Consider the following 26,949-nt stretch of genomic DNA (forward strand, 5'->3'; position numbering starts at 1 on the left):
GATTTCACTGTGAAACTGCTAAAGATAATTAAAAAGACTTACAGCAATGCAATAAGATTTCGCTTTGCCATAAAGTTTTCAGATTTTCAATGGCATCAAAAATGGCGGAAGCTGACTATTTATGACATAGCTAGCAAAGCCGCGCAATCAAATCCAGTATACGTAAGCGTGAACTATAAATCAATTGGTTCATTCTTTCAGCTGTGCACTATCGAGTAATGGTTTACGCGGAACATCCAAGAAGCTAGTGTTGCTCTTGGCACCATAATTTGAAAGTTCATGATAGAGCAGGAACCAACTGCGCAACTTTGCGCGCAGTGGACGGCGTGGTCCAACTATACTCCAATTCTAGCCTTCTGGCTGTACAATTTCAAACCCCAAAAATGTTTCTTTTTTTGTTAAAAAGTGCTGAAATGTTGTCTCGCTTTGCGAAACGTTTCGGGAATAACCCCTTCAACTTTGCGACTGATGAAGAAAGGGGTAATTCCCGAAACGTTTCGCAAAACGAGACAACATTTCAGCACTTTTTAACAACAACAACAACAAAAAAAAAACTTTAAAGTACATGGACAAAGTGCTACACAGCAACTTATTATTTTTATCAATTTCAAACCCCACGCACGACGATCTGCTTGCTTCTTTATTCGATATGAATCACGCGTCGGAAGGGAAGCGAAAAAATAGTCTTTTTGTACGCTATCGCGAACGCCGACCCCCGCCGTTCCTTTTTTTTGCCGGCGCATATTAATTAGTCTCCCTTTCTCTCAAAACTTTTTTTTCGCCACCCTGTTAGAGAGGTATGAAATTGTCACCCCATCACCCTTATCCTCTACTTGCAGAGTCCTCGTTTTCCAACAAAAAGCCAACTAGTTTGTCGATGGTCATTTCCAGACTCCTCTCTTTCCGTTCTGCTACTTGGTCACATGACCGGAACTAACCAATGACAAAAGCGCTGGCAAACGGAGAAGATCCGCTGTTTGAACATAGTTATAAGAGTTCGCTGTGTTTTTATTCCTTTTCCTTGAGCGGAATATTCAAATTATCGTTTTATTTTCCACGACATAAAAGCCTGGATACTCCTCACCATGTCTTCTAGCTTTGGTCATAACAGGTAAGTTCAAAACAAGGTTGGTTTCGCGTGTAATTTTGGCAAAATATTCTAGCTTAGCAGCCCTTGGCAACGTATGGCGTTTTATATCAGTGGCAATGACTAAGAAGTTTTTTCTCTTACCTGTCATCCACAGCGCTTGGACCATGGGCGGACCTCCTGGAAGGTAAATATTGCTTACTTTTTCTCAAAATGTTCATACACAGGCGTCTGGAATGAATTTTCTAAGCGGTGTCTTGGAAAAGGAGTTCTAAGTGAATTCGTGTCTAACTTACTCATTCAATCGGCGGAACATCATTGGAAGTTTGATGTTTTTGTATATTTTTATTGCGGTGTTGATTTGTCTTTCGATTAAACTCGCCATATTTTGTCTAAAATATTCAAAATGCAAAGCTTTCTTAAGGCGAAAAATGTTATTAATGCGACCATGTAGCAAATCTTCCTTGTGAATGGAAAGCCTTTCGACATAAGCTTGCAAACTTCCCATGCAAATATTCAAGGAAACACCGAATGGCTAATGTCAGGTGTTTTTTGCTTGTTCAGTGAAACGTCTGTATTTGAACTTTCGCTCCGCGGATTATTCTCCCGTTAAATGCAGGATAAAATCGTCTTGTTGCGTTGAAGCAAGAATTGTATTCATTTAAGCTAAATTTTTAGCAAATTCACTTGTAAAGAGCTGATAGTGATCGAGTAAAACAGGGTCCTCTTGTAGACGCAGACATGAGCTTAATTTAACCTTGTACATTAACCTAATGGGATTTAACCTACACATCTTACCCCATTCTATCTTGCAAAGCGTTAAAACGGTTTTTCTTCAGTCTATTGTTACTAAATTATTTTATTAGCTAACTTTTCGACATACGGTGTATAACTCTAATTTCAGAGAGTACCGTGTAATACGTAACTTTGATCGTGAGTCGTTTTGACTAAACGTAAAGCTTACATGTAAGTTTATAAAATATTAAGTAAGAAATTTACAAAATTGGTTAACAACCACAGTGTTAGAATCCTTGTGTTAACGACAATTTTTTAACAGCCAAGAATTTTAGAAAATTACGATGCTGAAGTATTTCTTGTTGATGAAAATTAGGTGGTTTCACAGTTAAAATGCCCTAGGCTTATAAATCTGTTTCAGAGTTAAGATTCATGCATTGTAGGGACGCATCATGCCAGTTTTCAATGTACTCATTAAATCTTGAAATATATTCACACGTAGCGAATAATCTTATATTAATACTCTAAAGAACGATAACAATGCGACACATTTTGCAGTGAAAGATTTTGAGACTGTCTATGATACTTCCGTGTTTGAAATAAGAAACATCATTTACAAGAATTTTCCAGGAGTATATACATGTTTGTTTTGTGAACCCACTTGATGGATAAAAACTAGAATTCCCTTCTGTGATTCTGGGTAAATATTATGTTTAACAATAAATACGTTTACCAACTAGAAGATAACAGTTGAATTAGTGGAAGACCCCATATTTTTACTTTTAATACTAATTCTGCTTTTGATGTTATCATGAGGAAGTTTTGTTGCTATATCTGTATGCTCTGGCTGCAAAAATGTCTGGAGTCAAAAGTTGTTTTGTGGTGAAATAACAGATGCTGAAACACAACTACGCTAAACATGCTTGATAAATTTCATTTCCATTCTATTATCCTGTGTGTCGCAGGTTGAAATCCTGTGAGATCCTTGGTGCAAAGACTTATTTAGTATCTGACATTGGCAGCTGGCTGATGGATTGTACAGAAACATTATGTGTCAAAATGACCATTTTGCAGTAATAAAATGTTTTAACTTGGAAAATTAAGAATGCTAGCGTCAGATGTTGAGTCCCACTAAAGAGGATGTTATAAAAATAGTCTTCTGTTCAGTGCCATGTTCTCTGAAATCTAAGAAAAAATATAGATTGAGAGCGTGCAAAGAAGTTTTGGGCTCGTGGATTTTGTGGTCAGGCTAGTGGACTTAATCATTCACTTGCCCGACGGGTGAATTAAGTAACATAACGTCATGTTTATGAAAGTTGTTTTAGGGCTAGTAATAATGACTTTTGGGCTAGTACATCCTGGCTACAGCTTACCCAAAGGGAAAGCTGGAAAATTCAACTCTTTTAAACCCTGGATCGAGGTGATTATTTTGCTTTCGTCTTGAAGCACGTTGTTGATATCACAACCTAACCTTACCTACGGTCTCCTGTAGGTCTCCCTTTTTCGGTATTGACTCAATAAAAATTTTGCATTTTAAAATGGGTAAAATGGTGAAGAAACTTGATGTTTATAACAGAAAACCAGACTTGAGAACTAGATTCGATCAAGCATATACAGAATAGAGCCTTTTTTTACTTGAGTGTAAAAGTAATTCGAGTTTGCTTTGCTTTTGCATTACTGCAGTACACCAATTTCTCAACCAATCAGAAGTAAAACCAAAGCCAGTTATTATTCACTTTTACACGTTTCCCACTCTTGGCATTAGCTGCACATATTTGCTTGGAGTTTTTCTTAGTTTACTGGATTGTCTGTGTCTGTTGCAATTGGCCAGAGTGATTACTTTAGTTTTGGTTTTGCAACACTCCATCAAAAATTGCAGCTGTTATCTGTCATAATCAGTCGTATTATTTCTATATTACAGACAGTAAGTTTGGTACAGAGAAACCAGCATTCATACAAACTCTACCCCTATAATACAGACACCTCTAAATATGGACACTCAGGTCCACTCCTTCGTTGTCTGTATTAAGAGGCTTGACTGTACACATATAAAGTTAAAAAGTTGATTGTCTGTGTCCGTTGTAATTGTCCAGAGTTGTTATTTTAGTTTTGTTTTTGACACAGTCTCTATTGACAATTGCTTTTATCTGTCATTATCAGTCCTCCCCCTTGTTGTACCCATTCATTGTCCTTATTAAAGAGGCTTGACTATACATTTAAAGTCAAACGTTGTTTCAGCAGTTTTGTCGTCAATGCATGGTTTGGTTTATTTCGGTGATTTTGTTTCGGTGGTTTGGTTTCATTGTTTCGGGTTTAAGTACATGCCCTTTAACACTGGTGCCTAATATTTGCCTAATTGGGTTTCTGTTACAAGAGGTGAGTCTTATCTATAGTATTAAGAAACTAGTTTTAAAAAAATATAATGAGTTTCAGTTAAAAGATTTATATGCTGTGTTATTTATTGCCTTATTTACAGTGTTTATGAAGATGACGCTCATTCAGTCAATCCAAACAGTCTCCGGGAAAGAAAATTACAACAGCAGGTAGAAATGTGTTTTGAAAATTAAAGACGTAAGACTCACTATTATGATCAAGACTTTTCAGATGTGTCCTGTCTGGTCGTCCTGAACATGTCTAAGAAGAAAGAACTGCTTGGTGCTTCTCAAGCCTAATACGGACTTTGTTAAGAAGTCAATTAAAATTGAAGGGGCCTCTTTTTGGAACTCATTAGACAATGAGGCCCGCCTTGAAGAATCTTTGGCGGGTTTCAAAAGTTCATTAATAGAACATGGTTTTTAAATCTTTTGTATCATCTAGGGACTTTAATGATTTAGCGTAGTTTATTGATTTCTTAATTTATTGTTATTTTCATAAGACACGACCACATCAGCTATTATGCTGCAATATTTATCGTGTATAAATAAAAGCTATTATTATTATTATTATTATTATTATTAAGTAGATTTTCCTGCTGGGCAAGTTACTTTTTATGTTCACTTGTGTGATGGGCAAGGGCCCAGGCAACTCATCTGCTGACTAATTCACAAAAGCGTAAACAAAGACAAGCATGAAACTGCTGTAAGCTAAATGGAAATATTGAGAGCTGCTTGTGTGAAGGGCTAGCTGGAAATTAAGTTTTTTTTTTAAAGTAATAATAAAGCCAGAATCCAAGCCAGGATTTGAGCCAGGATCTGAGCTAGGATCCTAACCCTAACCCCTAACCCTGTTATAAAAGCTAACCGCAAGCAACCCAAGGTAAAGTAGGCTGACCGGAGTGTTATAATTTTAGGCTAACCATGCCAGAGTGCTAGTTAGGCTAACCGAATGCTATTAAGGCTTTACCAGAGTGCTATTCAGGCTAACTGGAGCGCTTGTTAGGCAACCCTGGCTCGGATCCTAGTTCAAATCCTGGCTCTGATCTTAGCTCAGATCCTGGCTCGAATCCTGGTTTGGATCCTGGCTCGAATCCTGGCTCGAAGTTTTGGTATCCTCAGTTTTTTCAAGCCCTGCTGTTAGTTCTAATTAGACAAACAGTACATGTAGCTGAGTGAGTTCTGTAATTATTTTAGACTAAAGTTAATAAGTAAAAGAACTGAACAGTCTTCATTTGCAACAATATACATGTAATATGTACATAATTTGTACATAAGTTGTGGTTAAAATTTACCTTTGGTAAGGTTCAATATTTTTCAAACCAGTTTGACTTTTTATTTCCCTTTTATCAGTTGATGCTTATAAATACGAGACAAGAAAAAATAAAAATCAAACTGGTTTGAAAAATTTTAAACCAAAGTTACATTTAATAAGTGACAACATGTAATACATTTGCTACTACAGTATTGTAGAATATGAAATATATTTTGTAACTAAGTACAGTCAAAGCACAATTTGCATTGGCAAGATTAGCTGAGCAACAATCATTAACTTTAAAGTTAACATTCATACAAAAAATTTTAAACAGAAATTGGTTTTTCCATTATTAGTTAATTTACTAAGTATTGTTTCTATATCTGTATCTTTCAGAGAGAAATTATGAGAAAAAAACATGAAATGAAGCGAGCCCAACCAGGTGAGTCTGACCAGAAGGCATTAATGAAAATCTAGTTCGTTTGTGACACTTTTTGTTCACAGTTAGTGTAAATTGCATCATTTCTTGCTTGTGGAATTTTGAATGTTTTCAAAATGATCACAGTTTCTTTAAAGAAATTGTGAAGAAATTGCTGTCCGTAAATGCACAACATGTTAATACTGCAGTTTTGGAGATACGGTAGTCAGGATAATTATTTATGTACAATAATTGAAATGTAATGAAGGCATCTGACAGAAATTTTCTCCTGAACAGAAAATCTTGAAACAAATTATTTCATTTTATGTGACAATATTATTGAGGTATGCATCTTTCATGTCATGCGAAATGTGCAAAAAGTTGATGTCACAAAATCAATATTTCCTGTCCAAAATGTCTTATGTCTATTTTGTAATTAAAAACAAATGTCACACAAGTTTGTACAGTACTGCTCAAATGTAAGTTACCACCTCTCCTCTCGTTTCTCGCGAGATGCGTCTCGTTTCTCGCGAGACGAGTCTTGTTTCTCTCTTGTCATTGTGGAACCTGTCATGGAGATCTTTGCAGAAATGATTTCCTGCAATCAAGCACTACAGTGTACATGTAGCTATAGATGGGGCCAGATAACATGTGACATACATGTACATGTATTAATGCCCAATCTGCATGCAGTTGGGACACAAGTTTCTGTTAGTCGTGTATTAATTGGACCCAACTCATTTGGCACAAGTTTAACTGACCATGTTTCGTAGTGAGTGCATTCGAGTAATTTGTACTGGTGTTTTGACATGTACAGTAATTGTGTGAATATTAGCTAACTGAAGTGTTTTGTTGGGTCCCTACTACAATGAAAAATAGGGCCCCAATGGGTCCATGTGTTTTGCTGCTAGAGCAAAGTCTTAGGGAACATGTTGATGAAAGACAAGTGAGTCGAGATTGAAATCCAACGTCTTTTATTGTCTGTCACTTGTGTGCAGGTTAATAATTGCACTATATTGTAGTCACTTTGTGTTAATTCAATCCTGATAATTTTACTGATCAATGTTATGTTGAAATCAAAGACAGCAAACATAATTTAATTACTAGTAAGTTAACGTAATGTCTGACATGATTGTTTCTTTGATAAAAAACAGTAACTCTTAACATTATAAAAAAATCTCAATGAACTCAATGTGATTCTTTTAGTGGCGTTATCTCACTAGTTGCCGTTAGTTGTATTTGGAATCATTGTCACAATGGTAGCGTTTTAACAACAACGAAAAAGACAGAATCTATTGACCTTATAAGAACTCAATGTGATATATTTATTAGTGACAAGACAGTGGTTCTTTAACCACTTTCACCCAAATTAAACACTGGAACAACTAACTCTTCTGACTCTTAACAAACTTGTTGTGTCACCCTGAGTTAAATATGCAAAATTCAGAAATTATAAATAATCGCACGCGCACCGGCGTACAACAACAGAAAGACGGCGTTGAACGTAACGCAAAGTTCATTTTGAAAGCGAAAGTTTACAAATAATTATTATCATTCGTCAGTCATCCCTTCACGCATGAACACTCGTCGAATTTCAGTGTCTTCACAACAAGATCGGAAGATCGATAAGGACCAATTTTTGATTCTGCGAAAGTTCGTTTTCTTAAAGTTTTAGAAATTTGTGAAGTTGGAGGATTCACTGAGGACTGCGTAGCCGAAGATGCAGTGGCTCGCTGGACATCAAATTCTATTTTTCACGGCGTTTAATTAATCTTCACAAAATAAACATGTGGCGCCAGCGCGTCTGGCAGTCAAAAATTCATTTTTCAAAAAACTTTCCCTTTCCAGCTATTTTAGCGGGGCTTATACTATAGTACCTACCTGTCAGTCGTAGAAAAGCTGAAATTTAAGGATGAACTGTTTATTAAATGAAGACCGTATTATTTTTTAATAACTAGTAAACAAACTGGTCGCCACGCATTTAAACACGAACTGACGAATGTTGCATCTGATGCAGTGAATCTGGTGAATGAGAACTTCCTTTAATATTTCTTTGTTTTCGACGGTGTGCACCACTGAATAAGTTTCTTTCCCATTGTGATGTTACTAGTATTAATTCGTTTCTAGCTGTCTTTTATATAGCTCGAATACAGCTACAATTAGCGGTGCAGCCTACCAGCATGGTATATTCCTTTCCAGCTGTCTTTGCGTGACAAGTTACACGTTCATACATTTTATTTTAAAATATGAAGTTCAGAGTTAATACAGTACTAGTATGCTGTAGACAGTGTAGACAACGTGAGGGTAAGTTTATTTTCAAAGCGAAAGTTTACAAACTGTGCACTAACCGGTCCTTTGGAGAAAATATTTATGACCTTCGGCGAGGTTCCAAGTCTTCGCTCTTTTCGTAAATGATGAAAACTGCAGAATAATTTTCTCATAAAACTGGAGTGGTCGCGCCACAGTTTGTTTTCTTTCCCAATGCGATATACTTTTAAATCGGTTTTCTGTTTTCCAACGTGTCCAACGTGGTTTGCGTTCGAATACTTTGGCCCGTAACTTCGAATGTGATCAGCGCTACGGTTCATTGGTTTCGATTTTGTTTGTTCATGGATTTGATTGACATCGGTAGTTCAGATTTCTCCTCTGTTACGGCACTTACACCTTACACCTTACGGTCCTTACGGCACAAACTTCAGCTCTCAATGTGTTTTGCTTGCAGCCATTGCGGCTGCAGCAAAACACAAAAAACCATATTTTTTCTTGTAAAATAGGATGGGCATATCCCGGGGGGGGGGGGGGACTTCCATATGAAAGTGACGGGGATGCTCGTCGTCTCGCTTAGGGGTGTAAATTTCGGACTTTGGGTCTCGCTTAGGGTGTTCTGGGAAAAATGGCAATATTTTTAGTCGTCAGGGTCTCGTTTAGGGTTGCACGCGAAGAAATATACAAATAGAAGTTCTTTTTTTCAGAATTTTGGTCTCTTTTAGGGGTGTAAAATAGCATGAGCCACACCCACATTGGTCTCTTTTAGGGGTTCTTTTCAAAATTTCCGACGAGCATCCTCGTCCCTTTAATATGGGAGTCCCCCCCCCCGGGGGGCATATGACTGCACGTGTGGGATTATGTCGGTGACGTACTGTAGTAAAGTTGCTTTTTAATTTTTTTTTGCTACAGTGTATAATGATTTGATTGATGTTCTACTGACAATAAAAAATGAAATGAGTTTTTTTTGCATGGTCAGAAGTATAATAATTATTTATTACCATTGGTTGGTTTAAACCCGAACACATGATGCAAAAAATGCCATGATCCTATTGGGCATAAACATACATGTGAGAAGTCTGGTAGGCAAATATTTAAATTTCGGAACTTGTTTCACTTAATCAGAGGTTGTACTGGTGAGGAATAAGTTCTTCACCACACAGATGCTGTATGTTGCTATTTTTACCATGTGTGTTGTTTGTCAGCAGATTGAGAAACCTTTTTTGTTAATTCCACTGCAGATCTGCAGACAGATCTGGTTTTAGACAATATTGCAACTAAACTTTTTTCTTTATCAGTTATTTAATGCACTTTCGAAATGTACAGAAAAAAACCAACAAATGTTTATTTTGTAAGTTAACTTTAATATGAGAAGTGTTAAAAAATTTTTGAGAGCACTAACAAGAACTGTTATAAACCATGGCAAAACAGGTTTGACTAGCTCGGTTTGACATGAAAAATAAAAGGAAAAATTTAGTCCTTTTATAACATCCTCAGAATCCATTACTAAAAATTTAATTCACATTTTGTGATGTGTAATTACAGTTGCAGAATGCAGCTTAACGACATCTGCCTGGTCAAGAATTTTTTTTATAAAAAATTTTCACTTTCATCTGGTCAAAGTTTGCATTATACAAAAAGTTGAAAATGCTTTTCTTTCGAAAAGTGCTTTCTTTGCGTAAGAAAGACACCAAATGAGCTGTAAGTTAAATTTTATTCATTACCAATTCAAACCCTGTATGATTAAATGAATCATGTTCTGACTTCATCTGTTTGAAAACCTGGGCTTTGTCATGTGATACCCAATAATATCATGTTCATGCTTAGATGCATGCTTCTGACAATACAGATAGATTATAAAAAACATAGGTTGCCATGTACATGTGAAATAAAAACGATTATGGCTGCATAAAATAATTATTAAGTAACACAAAATGGAAAATGTTAGGCAGTGGAAAATTCCCAAGCTGTACAGCTGTACAATATTTTGTTGACAATGAAAATAAATTGAAATATTTGCATTTTTCAAAGGCACTTCTCTTGTTGTTATGTGGATTTAAGTGTATTTAAGATTGGTTTTGCAATTTAGTTTTAACGATTGCACCCTTTTTTGATGGCCAAATAGACCAATCAGATGACTTAGTAAGAATACAAGCTAATAAGCAATTTCCTTCACATTTGTGCTCCCTTAATCTGGCCAATGAAGATCTTTTAATAGGTTCTTTTGTTTTTATTTTTTTGGATAGTTTTTTTCTTATTCCAGTTCCTGTCTTTGTTCAGGAGACTAGTTACAGGTGTTCTTTAACACTGCATTTATGAACATCTAGCTACATGACTGTACTTTTTTCATTTTCTCTACAATGTACAAGTAATTTTTATGGCTGAAAAACATAATTTACAGCAATCAGCATGTAAGTATATTTTTCTACTTGTCAATCAAAACCTACATGTAAGTCAAGTTTTTTAAAAAAAACATCCTTCTCATGTAAGTTCTATATAATGAATATAGTGGTAAATGTACATATTTCTATTTGGGTTTATCTCTACTAGATTAACTAGGAAAATTTATGTACTGGTCTTGTAGATTTGGCTTTTTTATTTGGCATTTTTCATTAGTAATTAAAAGGTTTGTGTACACTAATACATACGTAATTGGTAGTGTTTACAAAGTGTTCAACTGGCTAAATTCAGTAGTATTTGAAAGATTCGCCATCTAATGGCCATCATTACATGTAAATTTTCATGAAGGTATTTTTATCTTTAAACTACATTTTGTGGTGCGATCAAATGAACAACACCCAAAAACTAACAGGTTGTAGAGAAGGCAGAAATGAATACTTTGTCCATTTTGTAACACTGTGTTTTTTTAAATTCGTAACTGCTGAATTTATTGCAAATAATAGTTTTGAGAAAATTACAGCATTTACTAATTCAAAAGTTAGTTAGATACTACCATCAATAATTATAAGCTTCACTTCAGTGCTTTTAAGATATTATATTTCTAAATTATTATCAAATCTTAAAATTAAAAAAAGACGTAATAAAAAAGGCATTTTGTGACATTTCAAAAACACAGAAAGATGCAAAGAAAGACAAACATCTTACTTCAAAGTGCTTTATTTACAGAATAGGAACTAAAATTTGAAAAGAGATTTATGATTTTCGTGTCTAGAAAAAGTGAAAAAATATATTTGTAGGATGAACAATTTAGATTGTAGAATTTTGACATCAGATAAAATCTGAGAATTATTTAAATAAAGGAAAAAAGTCTGAGATAAAAATGATAATACTGGCCAAATTTCCTTTTTGTGTCTTGTTTTTGTCTTCAAAGAAAAATCATTTAAAATTAAAGTAATTTTATATTTTTCAAATAAACATATACTAATAGAAAATACACATTAATGGGTTTTTTATTTTTTATGTCAAAATTGACAGTGTGACTCCTTATGATTATGAAGCAAAATCTTCAGGAGTTTATCATTTTAAGAGTTGTGCAGTGCCCAAAGATAGCATGTTTCCATTGTAAGAGAACTGAGCATTGTTTATACACCTGTTTATCACTGACAGTACAAAATGCAAAGTGATATTAACAGAGCTGCAGCAGATTTTCCATAAGGAAACATTTTGACAATGCTTGTCAATTCCCTTTCCTACAAACATTTGTCAGTCAGAAATGTCTAGCCATGTAAAACAACGTTTTGTTGTTAGTTCCTTTAACAAATTGTAGTCTATAGCTATATAAAAGGTATTTTCATGAGTTCACAGAAAGCCAACTGAAAGCTATTATTGCATTCAACAATGTCCTGTTTCTTACATATACCGTTGTAAAAAAATCTACACTTTGGACCTGGCATTTCACAGATATATTTGCGATCTCACGCTCAACGTCTGCCATGTTGAAATAGTGAACAACACGTAAAGAAGGCATGGTTGTGCAGCACAGAGGGAAGCATGGATAAAAAGCTTTGCCAACCACTTCACCACACACAATTCGCTAAATTTATAATCGTTTTGCTTAATACTTGTAAAAGCAGTGATGCAAATGTAAAACATATGCATTTGTAAAGCACATTCAATGACAGATTGTGTCTGTTGCTAAATTGACCCAGTAAAAAAGGACAACACATATTTTAATGTTTTACTTGTAACCAATTATTTTTTATATCTCTGCAATAATCAATTATGCATCAAGCATCAAGCATAATGGAATGTCATGTCGGTTTAAGTTTTTGATCATTTTCCCATTATATAATCAATGATCTGCACACAATACAGTCAACTCTCTCTAAGACGGACACCTTCGGGACCGGCAGCAGCTGTCCGTCTTAGAGAGGTGTCCGCTCTTTAGAGAGTCGAGGTAACATGACACCAGTAAATTTGACATAATAAAGCTAAACCTTTGCACAATGCAACAAACCTTTGCTAACTGCAACAAGACTAAAATAATAAAAGGACCGTATTTGCTTGTTAAAGCAAAAATTGAGAGCTTCTACAAACTGTTATACTGTAAGTAGAAAACATAGTGTCCATACACGTAAGCAGAGAAGTAATCCGTTATCATGACGTATTCTTAGGGCGCGGACTAACTTTGCTTTAGGTCGATACGAAGTTTGGAAGTATTTTCACTAATTAAATATGATAAAAAAACACTAGCTTCTCAAGTGTCCGTTAATGATTTCAAAGTGTCTGTTGTCCGTCTTAGAGAGGTGTCCGTCTTATCATTTTACTGTTTGGTTACAGTAAAATGACTGAAAAACGGCCAGGGCCATCACCAGGTGTCCTTATAATGGAGGTGTCCGTCTTATAGAGGTGTCCGTTAAGAGAGAGTTGACTGTATAACATTTAGTATTTAAATTCTGGTTTAAGGAATGGTTCAAGCCAATGATGTTGCTCGTCCAATGTCTCGTGCTTCAGAGCGAACGCCTCTGGTTCTTGGCGGAACACAACTTCATGGTGAGAAAATTTGCTTGTCCAATTAATTAAAAGTAATTGCGGTATACAGTAAACCTTATCTTGATGGTAAAATAGGCATTTCTGTAAATCAGACATACATAGTTGATCTCTTATGCACTTTATAATTAGTTGAGATAATGGTGGTTATATTGTTAAAGCCAGGTTCACATGCACATCCCGGGGGGGTACTCCCTATAATGGCCTATACGGGGAGGCTCCGCCCGAAAGGGGTACCTTTTTCAGGCTCCAGGTATATAAAAGGGTAGGGATTTCACAAGTTTAGGTATATGAAAGGGTAGGGAAATCTGCCGTAATGTTATTTTAAAAGGCCTTTATATCATATATTTCGAGCAGACGCAACTTTTGGCTGTATCGTTTTAATTTATTAAGCGCTACAGTGTTCTCAATAGTTTTCAGCACAGCAGGTAAGAAAACTTTCTAAACCGGTAAAGAAATTCCGGTAAATCCCAGCCGTTTTCTAGTTTACCTACATGAAACAGAATGTTGTCCAAATGCTGGTCGAATTTTATTTCATGACAACTTTATTATGGCCTTGCAGACCCTTTTTTGCCTGCTATACAGCCTAAGAAAAATTGCATAAAATCTTCTGTTGTTTTAAGGAGATACATTTGCTGTTGCTTACATGACGTACTACTTAAAAAATCGGCGGTCTTGTTTCCTGTTTGCTACGAATTGCTGCAGCTCTTTTTTTCTTTGCTTCGAATACTTAGCATTCACGACAGCGTTGTTACAAAGTTGTATTCTGAGTGCTTCTTTTAACTTGTCATCTGGATTTTGTTTTAAACACTTACGAACTTATGAGAAGAATTTGACATCGAAAGCTGCCTTTGTCTTCACCACGCGTCAGCTACGGTCAACTAAGCAATCAACTATTTTCTGCATTTTGCATGTTTTTGAAAACTGAACTATTATATGTAAGTAATATTTCTCACTTCTGTAATTATTTTTTCCTCTTTGCCTTTGTGATTGTTTTTATTTTCAATGGACAAAGTGAAAGGACAGCAAGGATTGCTGCCGCTTCATTGTGGAAACTGTGCATCAACAGATGTGCACTTGCCGCCAAGTGAGAAAGACCAGCAAAACTTGCTCTTTCTTCGATATCAGTCCTTAGAGATTCGGAAAGCGAAGGGAAATAAAGAATATTGAATACTAGCACAAATTCGTAAATGAATATTGCATTTGTCGCTGTTTATTTTCAATCTGTTATTTTATATTTTCAATCATGACTACGAAGGTGAAACGAGTGGTGTTACTTTGTTATTTACCTGTTGAATTTACAAGATATCTTAGCGATTCTAGGCGGTAAAGAGTCGTGTTACAAGCGGTAAATTTTACCGGTTACCGCCTGATAAGGAGAACACTGGCGCTACATAAAAATAACAAGAAAACTTCCCATTTTAGGTAAATGTGATGTCGTGTAGGTATATGAAAGGGGTGCCTTTTTGCAATAAAAGGTATACAAAAGGGGTACCTTTTTCTATCAAAATGGTATATAAAAGGGTAAGGGGTTGGATCTCAGGGCGAAGCCTCCCAGTACAAAACTTTTTTGAGTACCCCGCCCCCCACTTGTGTAAATGCAAGTGACATTCACACGCAGACCCCAAATACAAGGAACATAAGATATGCAGACACAGTTGAAATCTTTATCCAAGATTGCAAAACAGTTCAGGCTTCGCTTGCTTGCATTTGCATTGTCATTGTTCACATGTGAAGCAAGTGCAAACTGCAAGCAAGCCAGAGATAGGAAAATTCTCCATTCCTTGTGCTTGCATTTGCACTTGCTTTGTGCAAGTTTACACGTGTTTTTTTCCTTGCATTTGTGTTTGTTTTTGCATCAATGTGTGAACCGGCTGTAACTTGCATTTAAATTTTTTACAATTGTCCAAGCAAGTTTAAAGTGTTAAAATGTTGTACATACAGTGGTTACACAGTCATACATCATTCACTTACAAGTACATGTATGCGTCCTTAATTCTAGGTATAGATGGACCTGTAACTACTTATGTCGCCCCACCAGAGCCTTCTGTGGGTGGATTATTGGTTAATGTTGGATCAGAAGAAGAAGAAATACCACAACCACGGACAAAAGTAAGTGATACATGTAAGTGGTAGGTCAGAAATTTGTTCACATTGGCCAGCACAGATGGGTTGGTTTTTCTTTGTACATGTACAGTAATTGGAAGTTTTTTCTTAGTATTAAATAATAATGAGGATAATAGTGCTGGTCATGAACATGCACATACATGTAGTTCAACCCATAGTACAGTACACATAGTACTGTACATGTGTGTGTTTGTACATGTACATGTAGATGCGATAGCTCCATAAAATCCTGTACATCATTGTCACCTTCACGAACCTTGTGGCACATAGGGCCTTTACAGAACTTTTCCACTCTTCCCGTTTGGTTGCTGTGGCTAACACTTTCTCCCATGAGCTCCAACCTGCCTCTTCCCTTTCTACATCATTACCCATTTTCTGATTTCATTTCTGTTTTTCAGCAAACAACAGATACAGAGCGCAAGTTAGCAGCAATGGGCATTTCATCTAGTGCAGATTACGCTGGGATAAAGGATGATTTTGATGAACCAGAGTTAATGTCACAGGTCATAGCTCCTGCAAGAGCAAGAACACCATCTCCCAACTTACAGTCTGGCCCTCCACCCTCATATGATTCTGCTACAAAGACAAAGAAGGTGCTTATTTTATTACGGACATTACAAGTTATGAGCTACTGCTGAAATTTGGCACTTCATTTTTGTATTTTTACATGCATAATATTTTATCTAATGAAGTTTTAATGTGTTGTTCCATAAATTATCCATACCTTCCCTGGCATGGAGTGGATTTTTCCTAAGACCCCCACCCCTCTGGAAATTCCAACTAAGCTTCATACATTTCCTTAAAGTTTTGGTCTTTGAGACCCCTCCCACCCTCAGGAATTTCCAATCCCTTCTGTTGGAGGAGTATGGACATTTCCTGGAACCACACAATGTGAAAAAAATGTATCATTAGAAACTAATATTCAATTGAATTTCTGACTAATATTCAATTGAATTTCTGACTTACTCATTAGCAACCACCTAGCAACAGAGAATCACCACCAAATACTGCAACTCCTGGTACAGCTATCGAAATTGATGATCTTGAAAAATTTGTATTTAGGTAAGTCAAACAGTAAACTTTGTGCGCTACCTTGGTTTCATCATTTAAAGGACATTTTCAATTTGCAATGAAATACATTGTGTTTTAAAAGTTCCCCTTTTTCCAACAATGTGTTTTTTTTTTGCATTATAGACCTGCTCCACAAGGGACTGCAGTTAAATGCAGAATAACCAGGGACAAGAAAGGAATGGATAGAGGGATGTATCCTACATATTTCCTACACATGGAGAAAGATGATGGGAAAAAGGTACAGTGTACTTTATTATGAAATAGCTACAATGTAGCACCTAGTCATGAAATTTAGATGGTCTTGTTCAGCATGCAAGGGAAGTCCATGGACTGATAGCCCCAGGCTGGTAGATTTTCTGTCAGGCTAGTGGATTTTTCATCTCTTAGGCAAGCTGCAATGGTGTTTAGCCATTAAGGTGGCAAAATCATGAAAAGAAGCCAGTGAGAAAGGCCTTTGAACTGACACAAACTTCCCCAAAGGGCAAAAATTATTATTATTGTGGTTAATTAAGTTTTTGTTATTGTTAATTAAGTGTCCCTGATTAGTAAGCTGGTCACTTGTGGCCAGTTACACTAGAAGCCTTTGACACTGTAATAAAGTTGATCTATAATGTAAAGGGAACCCCAAAAAGTCTCTTTTCTTTGCGCCCTGTTTTTGATGATGGTGGAGCAGCTTTTGTAAAGAAATGCAACCTTTCAGCATTGCTATTATCAGTTCTTTTGAACTAGGAACACAAAATTTTGGTTGAACTAGACCAAAACCTTGTTATTGTTGTGGTCCAGTGACATTCATACAAAGACTGTGTCATAAATCTCTGGATCATGACTGCTCAATTGCAGTCATCTGGTGCCTCTAAGTGAAAAAAAAATTGTGTCAATTTGATTTTAGATATTTCTTCTGGCTGGTCGTAAGAGAAAAAAGAGCACAACCTCCAATTATCTAATAAGCACAGATGCAACTGACCTGTCGAGAGGTGGTGAGAGTTTTATTGGAAAATTAAGGTACATTTTATTGTTAGCAATTAACTCTGTTAATTTTGATGTGTGTTGCATTTTAGATTTCAACCTACCGCACCTTTTTTCCAAAAAATTTCGCTCGAAAGCGGGGGTGCGGCTTATCTGCGGGAACATTTGGAAAAGGTGCCGTTAATTTTCGTGAACTGATGCTAATTTATGGAAAATTATGTAAATCAAAAAACATAAAACTACAAGAGAGTACCGGTCATTGCTTTTGCAAGTTTGACAGCTCCTATACTGTTTGCAGTGTCGACAATGGCCTATAACTTTAACAGTAATATTGATACTTTTACGAGGCGAGAAAATACCACGAGTATTCACGAGTAAGATGGCCAATTGTTTCTTTCTCATTTTGCACTTTGATGAAAAATTTGTCAAACTGATTACGAAACTCTCTTTATGCAACAAGTTTATCTCCAATAGATGGCTCCCAAATCTCTTTAATTTGTCAATATGATAGCCACAAAACCCGAACGCCTCCATCGCCATCTTGTTTTGCGTTCTCGCCCTAGTCCCATATTTTGTGTCCGATCAAATGCCTGGTTACTAAGCTACGAACGTTTGGCGAACGCAAGTTGTTGTCACACAAAAATCTATGGAAAAACGGCGTTGAATGAAGAAATACCTGTCAACAAATGACAGAAAAAGATCACCCATAATATGTCAAAGTTGGTTTTCATTATATTAAAGAGCTCAAATTGTGGGTAAGACTGAAGTATTTTCTGTTTCAATGTTCATTGAGTTTACGTTCGATGAAGAAGACTTCCTAAAGACTCAACTTTGGCTTTTTGACTCGACTTTGGATTTTCTTTGATTTACTTTCAAAAAACTTTTTTTCCAACATTTGAGTTGATAAACTCAGGGTGCGGCTTATCTGCGGGTGCGGCTTATACGCGGGTGTTTACGGTAACTAAATCAAAGTTAAATATTCTAATTGATTTCGATTGTTGTGCCAGTAACAATATTTTAATTCTGTATACAGTACACCCAATGGTGAATTGTACAATCTTCATTCACTATTAATAATAGATACTGTAGTAAGTGTTTTTAACTTAATTACATTTACAAGGATGTAATAGTTTGAAATAATATCATTGTCATTGTGCAGATAACGTCTGCTGGTACATGTGGGCTGTTCTTCTAACAGTTCTGCATTTGTTTCATTTCTTTTTTTACAGATCCAATTTAGTAGGAACAAGGTTTACAGTGTTTAACAATGGTGTTAATCCCAAAAAAGGAGGTGTTATGTCTGATGGTTCAAATATTAGAGAAGAAGTAGCAGCTATTATATATGTAAGAACCAGATGGTACTGTTTACAGCTTTTTAAATTAACGATGTTTAATCAAAGCTTCAAGACCTAGTTAAGATAGTATGGGTAGAAGTAAAGAGCTGCTGCATAATTATGGTGAATATTTATGAGCTCACTATAATGTGGTAAACAAGATTTTGTATGTTTTCTTTCTAAAATACAAGGTACTATTAGCCACACTGAATTAACTTTAGAAGAATTTTCTGAACTCAAAGCTATGTAACAGTAGAGAAAAAGCTGCAGAAAAAGTCTGGGACATATGCAGGAAAAATGATGTGTAAAAATACATTCTTGTAGATTTCCTCTACACTAAATTGCAAAACTCTGTTGAATACCCAGAATACCATTGGGTCTTGTTGTGCAGGCTTGTAACCCTTTCATCTGACAATGTTAATTGGAATAGCTGCTGTAAACAACTATCTTCTTTTGTAATGATAAAGTTTGATGTAAACTGTTTTCTGTTTGATACTAATACACTGTACCACAGTACCCAGACTGCTGATCAATAGTCTCTGTGTATGCACTTACAATACTGTCTTTTTGACTTAATTTTTTACAGGATACAAATGTACTTGGGTTCAAAGGTCCTCGGAGAATGACTGTTATTCTTCCAGGAATGGGGCTTGATCAACAGAGAATACCCATGCGACCCCTCACGGTGGGTTCATTTGTTGACTTTGATTGAATATTGCGTTATATTTTCTTATTGCTGAAGCATTATTTTGTCAAGAGGGTATTATGCCAAAAGAAAAATCAAGATTGCTTTATAAAAGATCAGGAAGGTGTGATGATAATTTTGTTCAAATTCACTGGATGTATGATCTCTTACTTGTTTATATGTTTTTATTCACCCCTTTGCTAAAGGACGGTGATGGTTTATTAGAAAGATGGAAGAATAAAAGGATGGAGAATCTTTTGGAACTTCATAACAAAACTCCTGTGTGGAATGATGGTACATAATTATGACTTTTCTCATTGCATCCTGCACAAGAAATGTTATGTTGTACACTGTACATGTACATGTTGGTATTCTTGAATTTAGTTTAAAGGATTAGGGTTTTAATTATTGCTTGTTAAAGTGGGGTTGGAGAAACTTCGTTGCTGCCCTATGTGCCACACAGAGATGATGGGCAGTAAGTAAGTAAGTAAAGTGAAATTGTTAGAGGTGTCCAGTGTTCTCCAGGGCTCGAGACAAACGGTAGCCAAAGGCCAGTAAAAATGCAGTTTTGGCTCATAGGTTTTGGCCTTTCACTAGCCATTTTGGCTAGTGAAAAAATCAGGCATTAGTGGCAAGAAACCGCATTTATTACTACCATTTTCGAACGACCATGAACGGCTAACTTTTTTCTGTGCTTTCTCACGTGTAAAACATTCAAGTTTGAATGGACAAACTGTCGCGTTTTTCAAGGAAACCATTTACTACGATTTCCAGTTGAGTGCGACGCGAACAAAGTTTGGTGACGAAGTTTCAACATAACAACGGCATTGTTGTCAAGGGAAAACTTCTCTGTTACCATTGGTAACAAATTTGTTTTTGTAACTGTCTTGCTCGACAATCTCGATGCTTAAATAAATACAAACACTACAAATATCGTCAGCAACACTTTATTACGCTTTCAAATAAAAAATATATACACAGAGAAAACGATAAAAGAAACAAATAATGAAATATGTTATGCCTTAGCTGTTTTATATCGACAGTAACAGATCTGTGTCGTTATGTTTAACGTGCGTCACTTTACCTTCCTCGTTAGAGTTACTGTTCAACTGAAATTTTATCGTTTTTCAACTCCGGGGATTTTCTAGCAGCTTTAAGAATTCCTTCAGCTTTAAATACAGTTGACTCCCGATAACTCGAACCTTCAAGGGAAATTGAAAATGGTTCGAGTTATCGGGAGTTCGAGTTATCGAGAGTTGAAAACAAATGACCGGAAATAAGGAAAAAATGGTGTTTGCTGATTTTCTATTCATACAGTGTAGACCAGTGTACATTTTAAGGTGGCTCCATAGGGTTTTGAGATATTACGGCGCGCGCACAAGTGATACCCATCAAGAGATCATTTTCGCGTTATTTTTTTAACTAGTTAAATAAAAGCTGCCGAAATATTAAAAACAAGGACTAAAATATGTTGTGCATTATTCTTTTTAAAAATAACGGCCTTTGTTTTTGAGCTACATCTACTCAAAAAGACCTATTTTTTGGTGTTTTTATGGCTTTGATCTTAAATTTCTTTAATTTTCTTCGGTGAAAATTTTTGAAATCCCCCCAACGGATTGAATCTAATGAGAAATAACTTTTAAAAACAAAAAAAGTAGGGGTTGTCCAGGTCGTTTTTGCGTTTTTTTGACTAAGCAAAAAAATTGGCTTATAAATTTTTTTAAAAAAACGGCAAAAAGGGCAGTTGAAAAGGTATAACATCTATGCCAAATTTTAAGGAATTTCACCGAAGGAAACTCTAGTAAATACAAGGGGAAAATTTCTATTTTTCGCCCGAATAACAGTTACGTCATCAGAATAGAAATTGTCCAAGATCGCTATTTGAGCATGCGCGAACTTTTGAACCATACCAGTTGATGTGTAAAGACGAGCGTTACCCGTTGTTGTCGGTTTTTGTGCGAATATCTGTTAACCCCAAGGTTAGTTAGAGACATACCTTAATCCTTTATATAGCAGAATCTCTGAAATTCTGCTAGAAGTATCTCACAATCGCGAAGACTATTCTTTATTTTCTCTTTTGCTTTCGATCGTACGAACTTCACAAAAGCGGCCAGAAGCACCGCGGACGTTGTAAACACCTTTTTAGGGTGTTGTAAACTCTTTTATCTGCTCAACACAGGAAAGCACGGGTGTTGTTTCATTGGCAGGAAGCAAGTCTCGCGTTTTCTCGCCGAAAATTTCACGCTCGCGTGAAGCCGCCATGTTTGTTTTGATTTGCCGGCATTTCAAGCTCGCCCTTTCGTACCCATTCTTCGCGCGGTCAAGAAACCCTATGGAGCCACCTTAAACAAATTTAATTAGAGTATAGAGAAGCCAAAAGAAAAAGGAACAATATATTTCTAAATCACTGTATAAACTAGAACGTAACGTAATGTAAAACAAAGCGAATCAGCTGCGAACGTTGCAGGTTTCAACAGAGAACAACACTATATAGGCTACTGCTGCAGATTTTATGCGATTTACTTTTTCGAGAAATGGTCAGTTAATTCGTCCTAATGATAATCCTTTAAAGTTTTCTAAGGTTGGATTAAAAAAAATTGGTATTGACCTCCACAAACAAACTGAACGTCTGTAGCACGTCAATGGCGTGGCACATTTCGTGTTTTGAGGGGCGTTTCGGGGACGGCTCTGAATTGTGTACGTTTATATTTCGAAGTTAATTCAACGTTTTGGACTACAGTACACTGTTTGATTTGACTTGTTAGATATTGACAGGCATGGTTCGAGTTATCGAGGGTAAAATTATATGGAAAATTATCTGAAGGGAAACGAAAATTGGTTCGAGTTAGCGGGAGATTCGAGTTATCGAGGGTTCGAGTTACCGAGGGTAAAATTACAGTAAATGTATAACGGAAATCCAGGGGAAACCGATTTTGGTTCGAGTTAGCACGAGGTTCGAGTTAGCGAGGGTTCGAGTTATCGGGAGTCGACTGTAATATATTTTTCTCAAGTGCAAAATGAATAATTCGCGAACTGAAATGAAGAACATTTCGCGCTTCGTAAAGCTGACAAAAGCTAACACCATTTCGGATCGAAATTTCAAAATATTAGCCAATCAAAAAATTGCTCAATTAAAACTGACGCCATCTTGGATCGAAATTAGCCAATCAAAAAATTGCTCTGTTTCCCGAGAGGTCCTCCTTGTATAAAAGAACAATGGCGGTCAGTACCTGTTTACGACAGTTACCAATGGAAACAGAGAAGTTTGCCCTTGACAACAATGCCGTTGTTATGTTGAAACTTCGTCACCAAACTTTGTTCGCGTCGCACTCAACTGGAAACCGTAGTAACCTGGTTGCAATTTAAAAATCCCCCCAAAATATAAAAAAAATTAAGTAAACATTATTGTAGATCGCTGTTGCAGCAATTGCCAGAAATGTCAAGCCGCTTTTTGCTGTCGACATTCATTGAAGAAATATAAAAAGTCGACGCAAAAGTTTTCAAAACCATTGTTTTATGTGCAGAAACACACAGGCGTAGCTGTCAAACTTGACATGTTGACACTCCAAACGTTAATTGGTTCAGTTGAAAAATGCGACGGTTTGTCTAGTCAAACTTGAATGTTTTACCCCTGAAAAAAAACACGGAAAAAAGTTGCCCGTTCATGGTCGCTCGAAAATGGTAGTAAAATTGTCTCTCAGAGAATATAACTAACAGGTAAACTGTTGACATTATAGAATGTGAAGCTTAAAACAAAATTCTAGTTGACAAAAACGCATAATTTTACATGTACAATTTTTATAGTGAAGAACAAACTCGTCAAAGCCCAATTTTTTAAGGAAAAAAAAAAACGTGAAGATTTAAGGAACATTTCACGGTTAAAGGTTTCAACATTATCGCACATTTTTTTCACATTTTTAGTTCAAAATCATTTTGACCTAAAACTCCTTTTTAAACTATGTACAGCATATATAGTTATGATTAATTAAGAACAAAATTTATGGTGCTTAAATGAATGGAAGAGCTGATATACATTTCTTTGAACTTTTTTAGATACACAGTCATACGTTCTTAACTTTCATGGAAGAGTGACACAAGCTTCAGTTAAAAACTTTCAGATTGTAATGGATGCTGATGGTAAGTGACTTAATTTCCTTTACAGCTGCTAAGACTTTGCCCCTGAAGCTCGACCCCTATACTGCATGCATCAAACATGTACTATGCAGGTAGTTAATCAACATTCCCTTAATTACTGTACTTATTAAGTACTGAGCCATAAAAAGAATGCTAGAGTTAACCTCCTTCTAGGGGTGTGCCATTCTAAGCTACTTCTTTTTTTCTAGACAAATCTTTCTTGTGATAATTTAAACACTACTTATCTAATTTGAATCAAATTAACTGGAACGCGATGGCTGTGTGTAGTCATTCAAGCTGAAGCTATTGACTTGTGTTTGTACAATCAGCTCTCCTTACACTTATTATTTTCTGGTAATAATAATTATTTGCTACTACTTACAGTTTATCCCTTTCGTGCCCTGAAGGATGGTTTTGGTAATTAGCCCTACAAGTATTCTCTCTTTTTTAGTTGACTACATCATCATGCAGTTTGGTCGGGTGGCTGAAGATGTGTTTACTATGGATTACAACTACCCTATGTGTGCCATACAAGCATTCGCTGTGGCTCTGAGCAGTTTTGATGGCAAGCTGGCTTGTGAATAGTGATCAATGAATGCAATGCAGGGGTGGCAATAGGAAATAATAAGCTCAATAATAAATGTTGAATTTTGTAACAATTAAAGTACATGGAAAGGAGCATGGGCTTCATTTTATTAAATTAAAATATTTACTAGTTGGTAGCATTGAAATATGTACAAACAAGTTTTTAATTTTGTTCACACCTCATGTTTATAATAAGTTGCAGCAGCTTTTATGCCCCTTAAAAGCCCAGGCAAAATCTCTTATGAAGTTGTATTAGCGCAGGGCTAATAACCAGCATTTTATGTTATGTTCTGTGGTTGTTGCCAGTGACAGTTTGAAATTGGCCACACATGGCACATTGCTTGAGTTAAAGATTGTGGAACAGGTAGTCAGGCCATGTTACCCTGGCAGCATAACTGGATGTACCCCTAAACAGAAACCTTTTATTCTGCAAGCAAAGAATTGTGTAAAAGAATTGTTGCGAGCTGTTGAAATTTATTTATTTAGTATTTTATTGTACACTTAAAATAAATTCTACAAAAACTGGTAATTTTTATTATGATCATTGAAAAATACACAATTCCTAATTATTAATTAGTAATGTTGTGTTAATTAATCAGTGCCTGCTTGGTAAACCTTATTACTGTTTTCCTCCCAAAAACAAGATAAAAATTAATTAATGTTAGGCTGATTTCATGAAAAAGGGGGGGGGGAAACGAGGTCTGGGACTGAGTAGTGATGCTCACACAACTTGCAACGCGATCAATTCACGATGTAGTCAGCGCTTTTTGGACAATAATGCAACAGGCAATCTTTTCCCGCGAAATGGAAGCTATAAGATAAGATAATTGAATATGCCATTCACGACTACCATGCCATGGGATCACTTATTATAAAGGGGTTCAATTCTCTTAACTAAAAATCTAAAAGCAGTGGGTTTATTATCTGAAAATTTCGTCATCGAACGCAGAATTTTGCGATGCTGTGCTCCTTTTTAGTGCTGAAATGCAAATGTTTGTACTATGATTTTCAACTGGCCCACATGGGGATTGTAAATGAGGTAAAACAAAGAACGACCAAGTCAACAAACAACCTCGAAACAATAGAGCAAGAACAATAGTTCCAACCGGCGCGGGAATATTCGATCGCCACGTTTTCATTACCATTTCCGTGATGGTTTTATTTCATAACAAACACCACATATTGACACCAAAGACTAAAACTTAAAGACAAAACTTAGAAACCCTTTTTTTCATTACTGTATAAAAAAATAATTGAACTCTCTCACTGGTCCCATGTTGTTATTGTTTGGCAATTTCACAAAAAAGGAGCTGGTCATGCACCTAAGAGGCATCCGCTGACTACTGCCCTGATTACTTTGCAAGTTGTGAGAGCATCCCTGTTTCATTCATTGTCTCTTTGTTTCAAACTTCCTATTTGCAGAGTTCAGTGTTCAAAAATGAGGCTTGATCCAAAACCTAAGACTGATAAATTTGGGTAAACAATTTTTATGGATTTATGAATCAGACTTTTTTGAAAATTTGTTGACCAGTTTCCTTTTGAATCAAGACATTTGCTTACGAGTTGTGTGTTATGTTAAATTCTTGTTTCTCTTTGGCACTTACTTTTGCTAACACCTTAAAACATGTACATAATTATGATTGACTCATTTGGATTGAGTTTTCCCTTGATTAGTTGATTTTCATCTGGAGGAGAAGTTTGAAATGAATGAAATTAGATTTCCAATTAATGGCCTTTATCCTAAGAAGAATGTGGAATAAATAACGCACAAATATACAGAGCTTGTGACAAAGTTTAGGATTTTTGTGTTGACAAACATGTTTGCATGACCTTTTATCTACATGTGTAGATCAGCCGAGCTCTGACAATGTTAGAGTTCAGTTTTTCATGAAACCAAGTGTACAAAGAGTTTCTTGTACAATGAGCCTTCACTAGTAGTTTTATTCTGTTCAAGTCAATATGGAACCTTGATTGGCAATGCTTCTGCAAGAATTGAAGGTTTAAAGAGTAGTTGTATGTGGCTGCGGCAAGGACTAAGTGACTAGCAAGGAGATATGTCTGTTAGTGGAGGTTCAATTGTACTTTATAATGTAATATTATTTCTTGGTAATAAGTTTATTGAACACTACAGCAATAAAACATTTACTCTACATGTTAGACAAGCATGTCAAAAACTATTAATATAACCACTTAAAATGATGTTCATAGTGTTGACTATCCAATTTGAAATGTAAGTTATTATAATTGTTTCTTGTGCATTATGCTATGCATCATCATAAATAATAAAAGTCTAACAGTTGTGCATCTTCTCCTACAAGTTGTATATATAATTCGCAAATAAACATTACCCAAGGTCTCATTAGGTGCCAGTTATAACTGGCCATGGTATAGGCTATAACTTTTGCGCTGTTCTACTGACTGTCATAGTTTTCTACAATTACAGTGATTTTTAAATTTCACTTCAGCCTTAGTATGATCGATCCCTTTAATCCACAGGGTCTTTTTTTGTGTGCTAAATAATAAACATTATGATAACATCTGCCAAATGGGAAGATATCTATTGATCCCTCAAACAAAAATGCACTTATTTTGCTGAACAATATCATATTTTATTATCAATGTCAGGATATATACAGTGTAATACCTCTTTTTAATCATTAACATGGACAAAAAAAGCCTTGTGGATTGCAGGATTATATAGAGAAAAGGGGCCACAGCAAATTTTAATTATTAGATAACGCCAATATTGTTTGTATAAACTAGTTCCACTCCAGTAGTTTAGTACTATTAATACATGTATGTCCTGTATTTCCTACTATGAAGAAACTGTAATTGACATTATTACATGTTGCAGTTGTTATTGTACCCTGGTCTCAGAGGGTATTGTTATTGCTTTGAGAGAATAATTAAATTAATGCAGATTTCTCATAAATAAATCTTAATCAAGCAAACAATTTGATCTATG

The 26,949-nt window shown here is 35.8% G+C and overlaps 1 protein-coding gene across 1 annotated transcript; it reads left to right on the plus strand.

The window, feature by feature from the left end:
- The first annotated feature begins 948 nt into the window (after window positions 1-948).
- Window positions 949-26,938, plus strand: LOC144644087 (tubby-related protein 3-like). The gene is made up of 15 exons (XM_078503502.1): window positions 949-1,111; window positions 1,245-1,274; window positions 4,299-4,365; window positions 5,846-5,891; window positions 12,999-13,085; window positions 15,085-15,194; window positions 15,608-15,802; window positions 16,183-16,271; window positions 16,404-16,518; window positions 17,170-17,282; window positions 18,476-18,590; window positions 19,167-19,265; window positions 19,472-19,559; window positions 23,319-23,402; window positions 23,851-26,938. Exons 1-15 carry the CDS (start codon window positions 1,086-1,088, stop codon window positions 23,982-23,984), a joined length of 1,398 nt encoding a protein of 465 aa, XP_078359628.1. The 5' UTR covers window positions 949-1,085; the 3' UTR covers window positions 23,985-26,938.
- Window positions 26,939-26,949: the final 11 nt, after the last annotated feature.

Source organism: Oculina patagonica, chromosome 2 (assembly GCF_052425735.1).
Source record: "Oculina patagonica isolate OP01 chromosome 2, crgOcupat, whole genome shotgun sequence".
Lineage (NCBI taxonomy): Eukaryota > Metazoa > Cnidaria > Anthozoa > Scleractinia > Oculinidae > Oculina > Oculina patagonica.

Coding starts and splice junctions, on each gene's coding strand:
- LOC144644087 (XM_078503502.1), top strand. CDS start 1,086: ATGTCTTCTAGCTTTGGTCATAACAG. Junction 1,275..4,298: donor ATGGGCGGACCTCCTGGAAG/GTAAATATTGCT, acceptor CCTTATTTACAG/TGTTTATGAAGATGACGCTC. Junction 15,195..15,607: donor TACCACAACCACGGACAAAA/GTAAGTGATACA, acceptor TCTGTTTTTCAG/CAAACAACAGATACAGAGCG.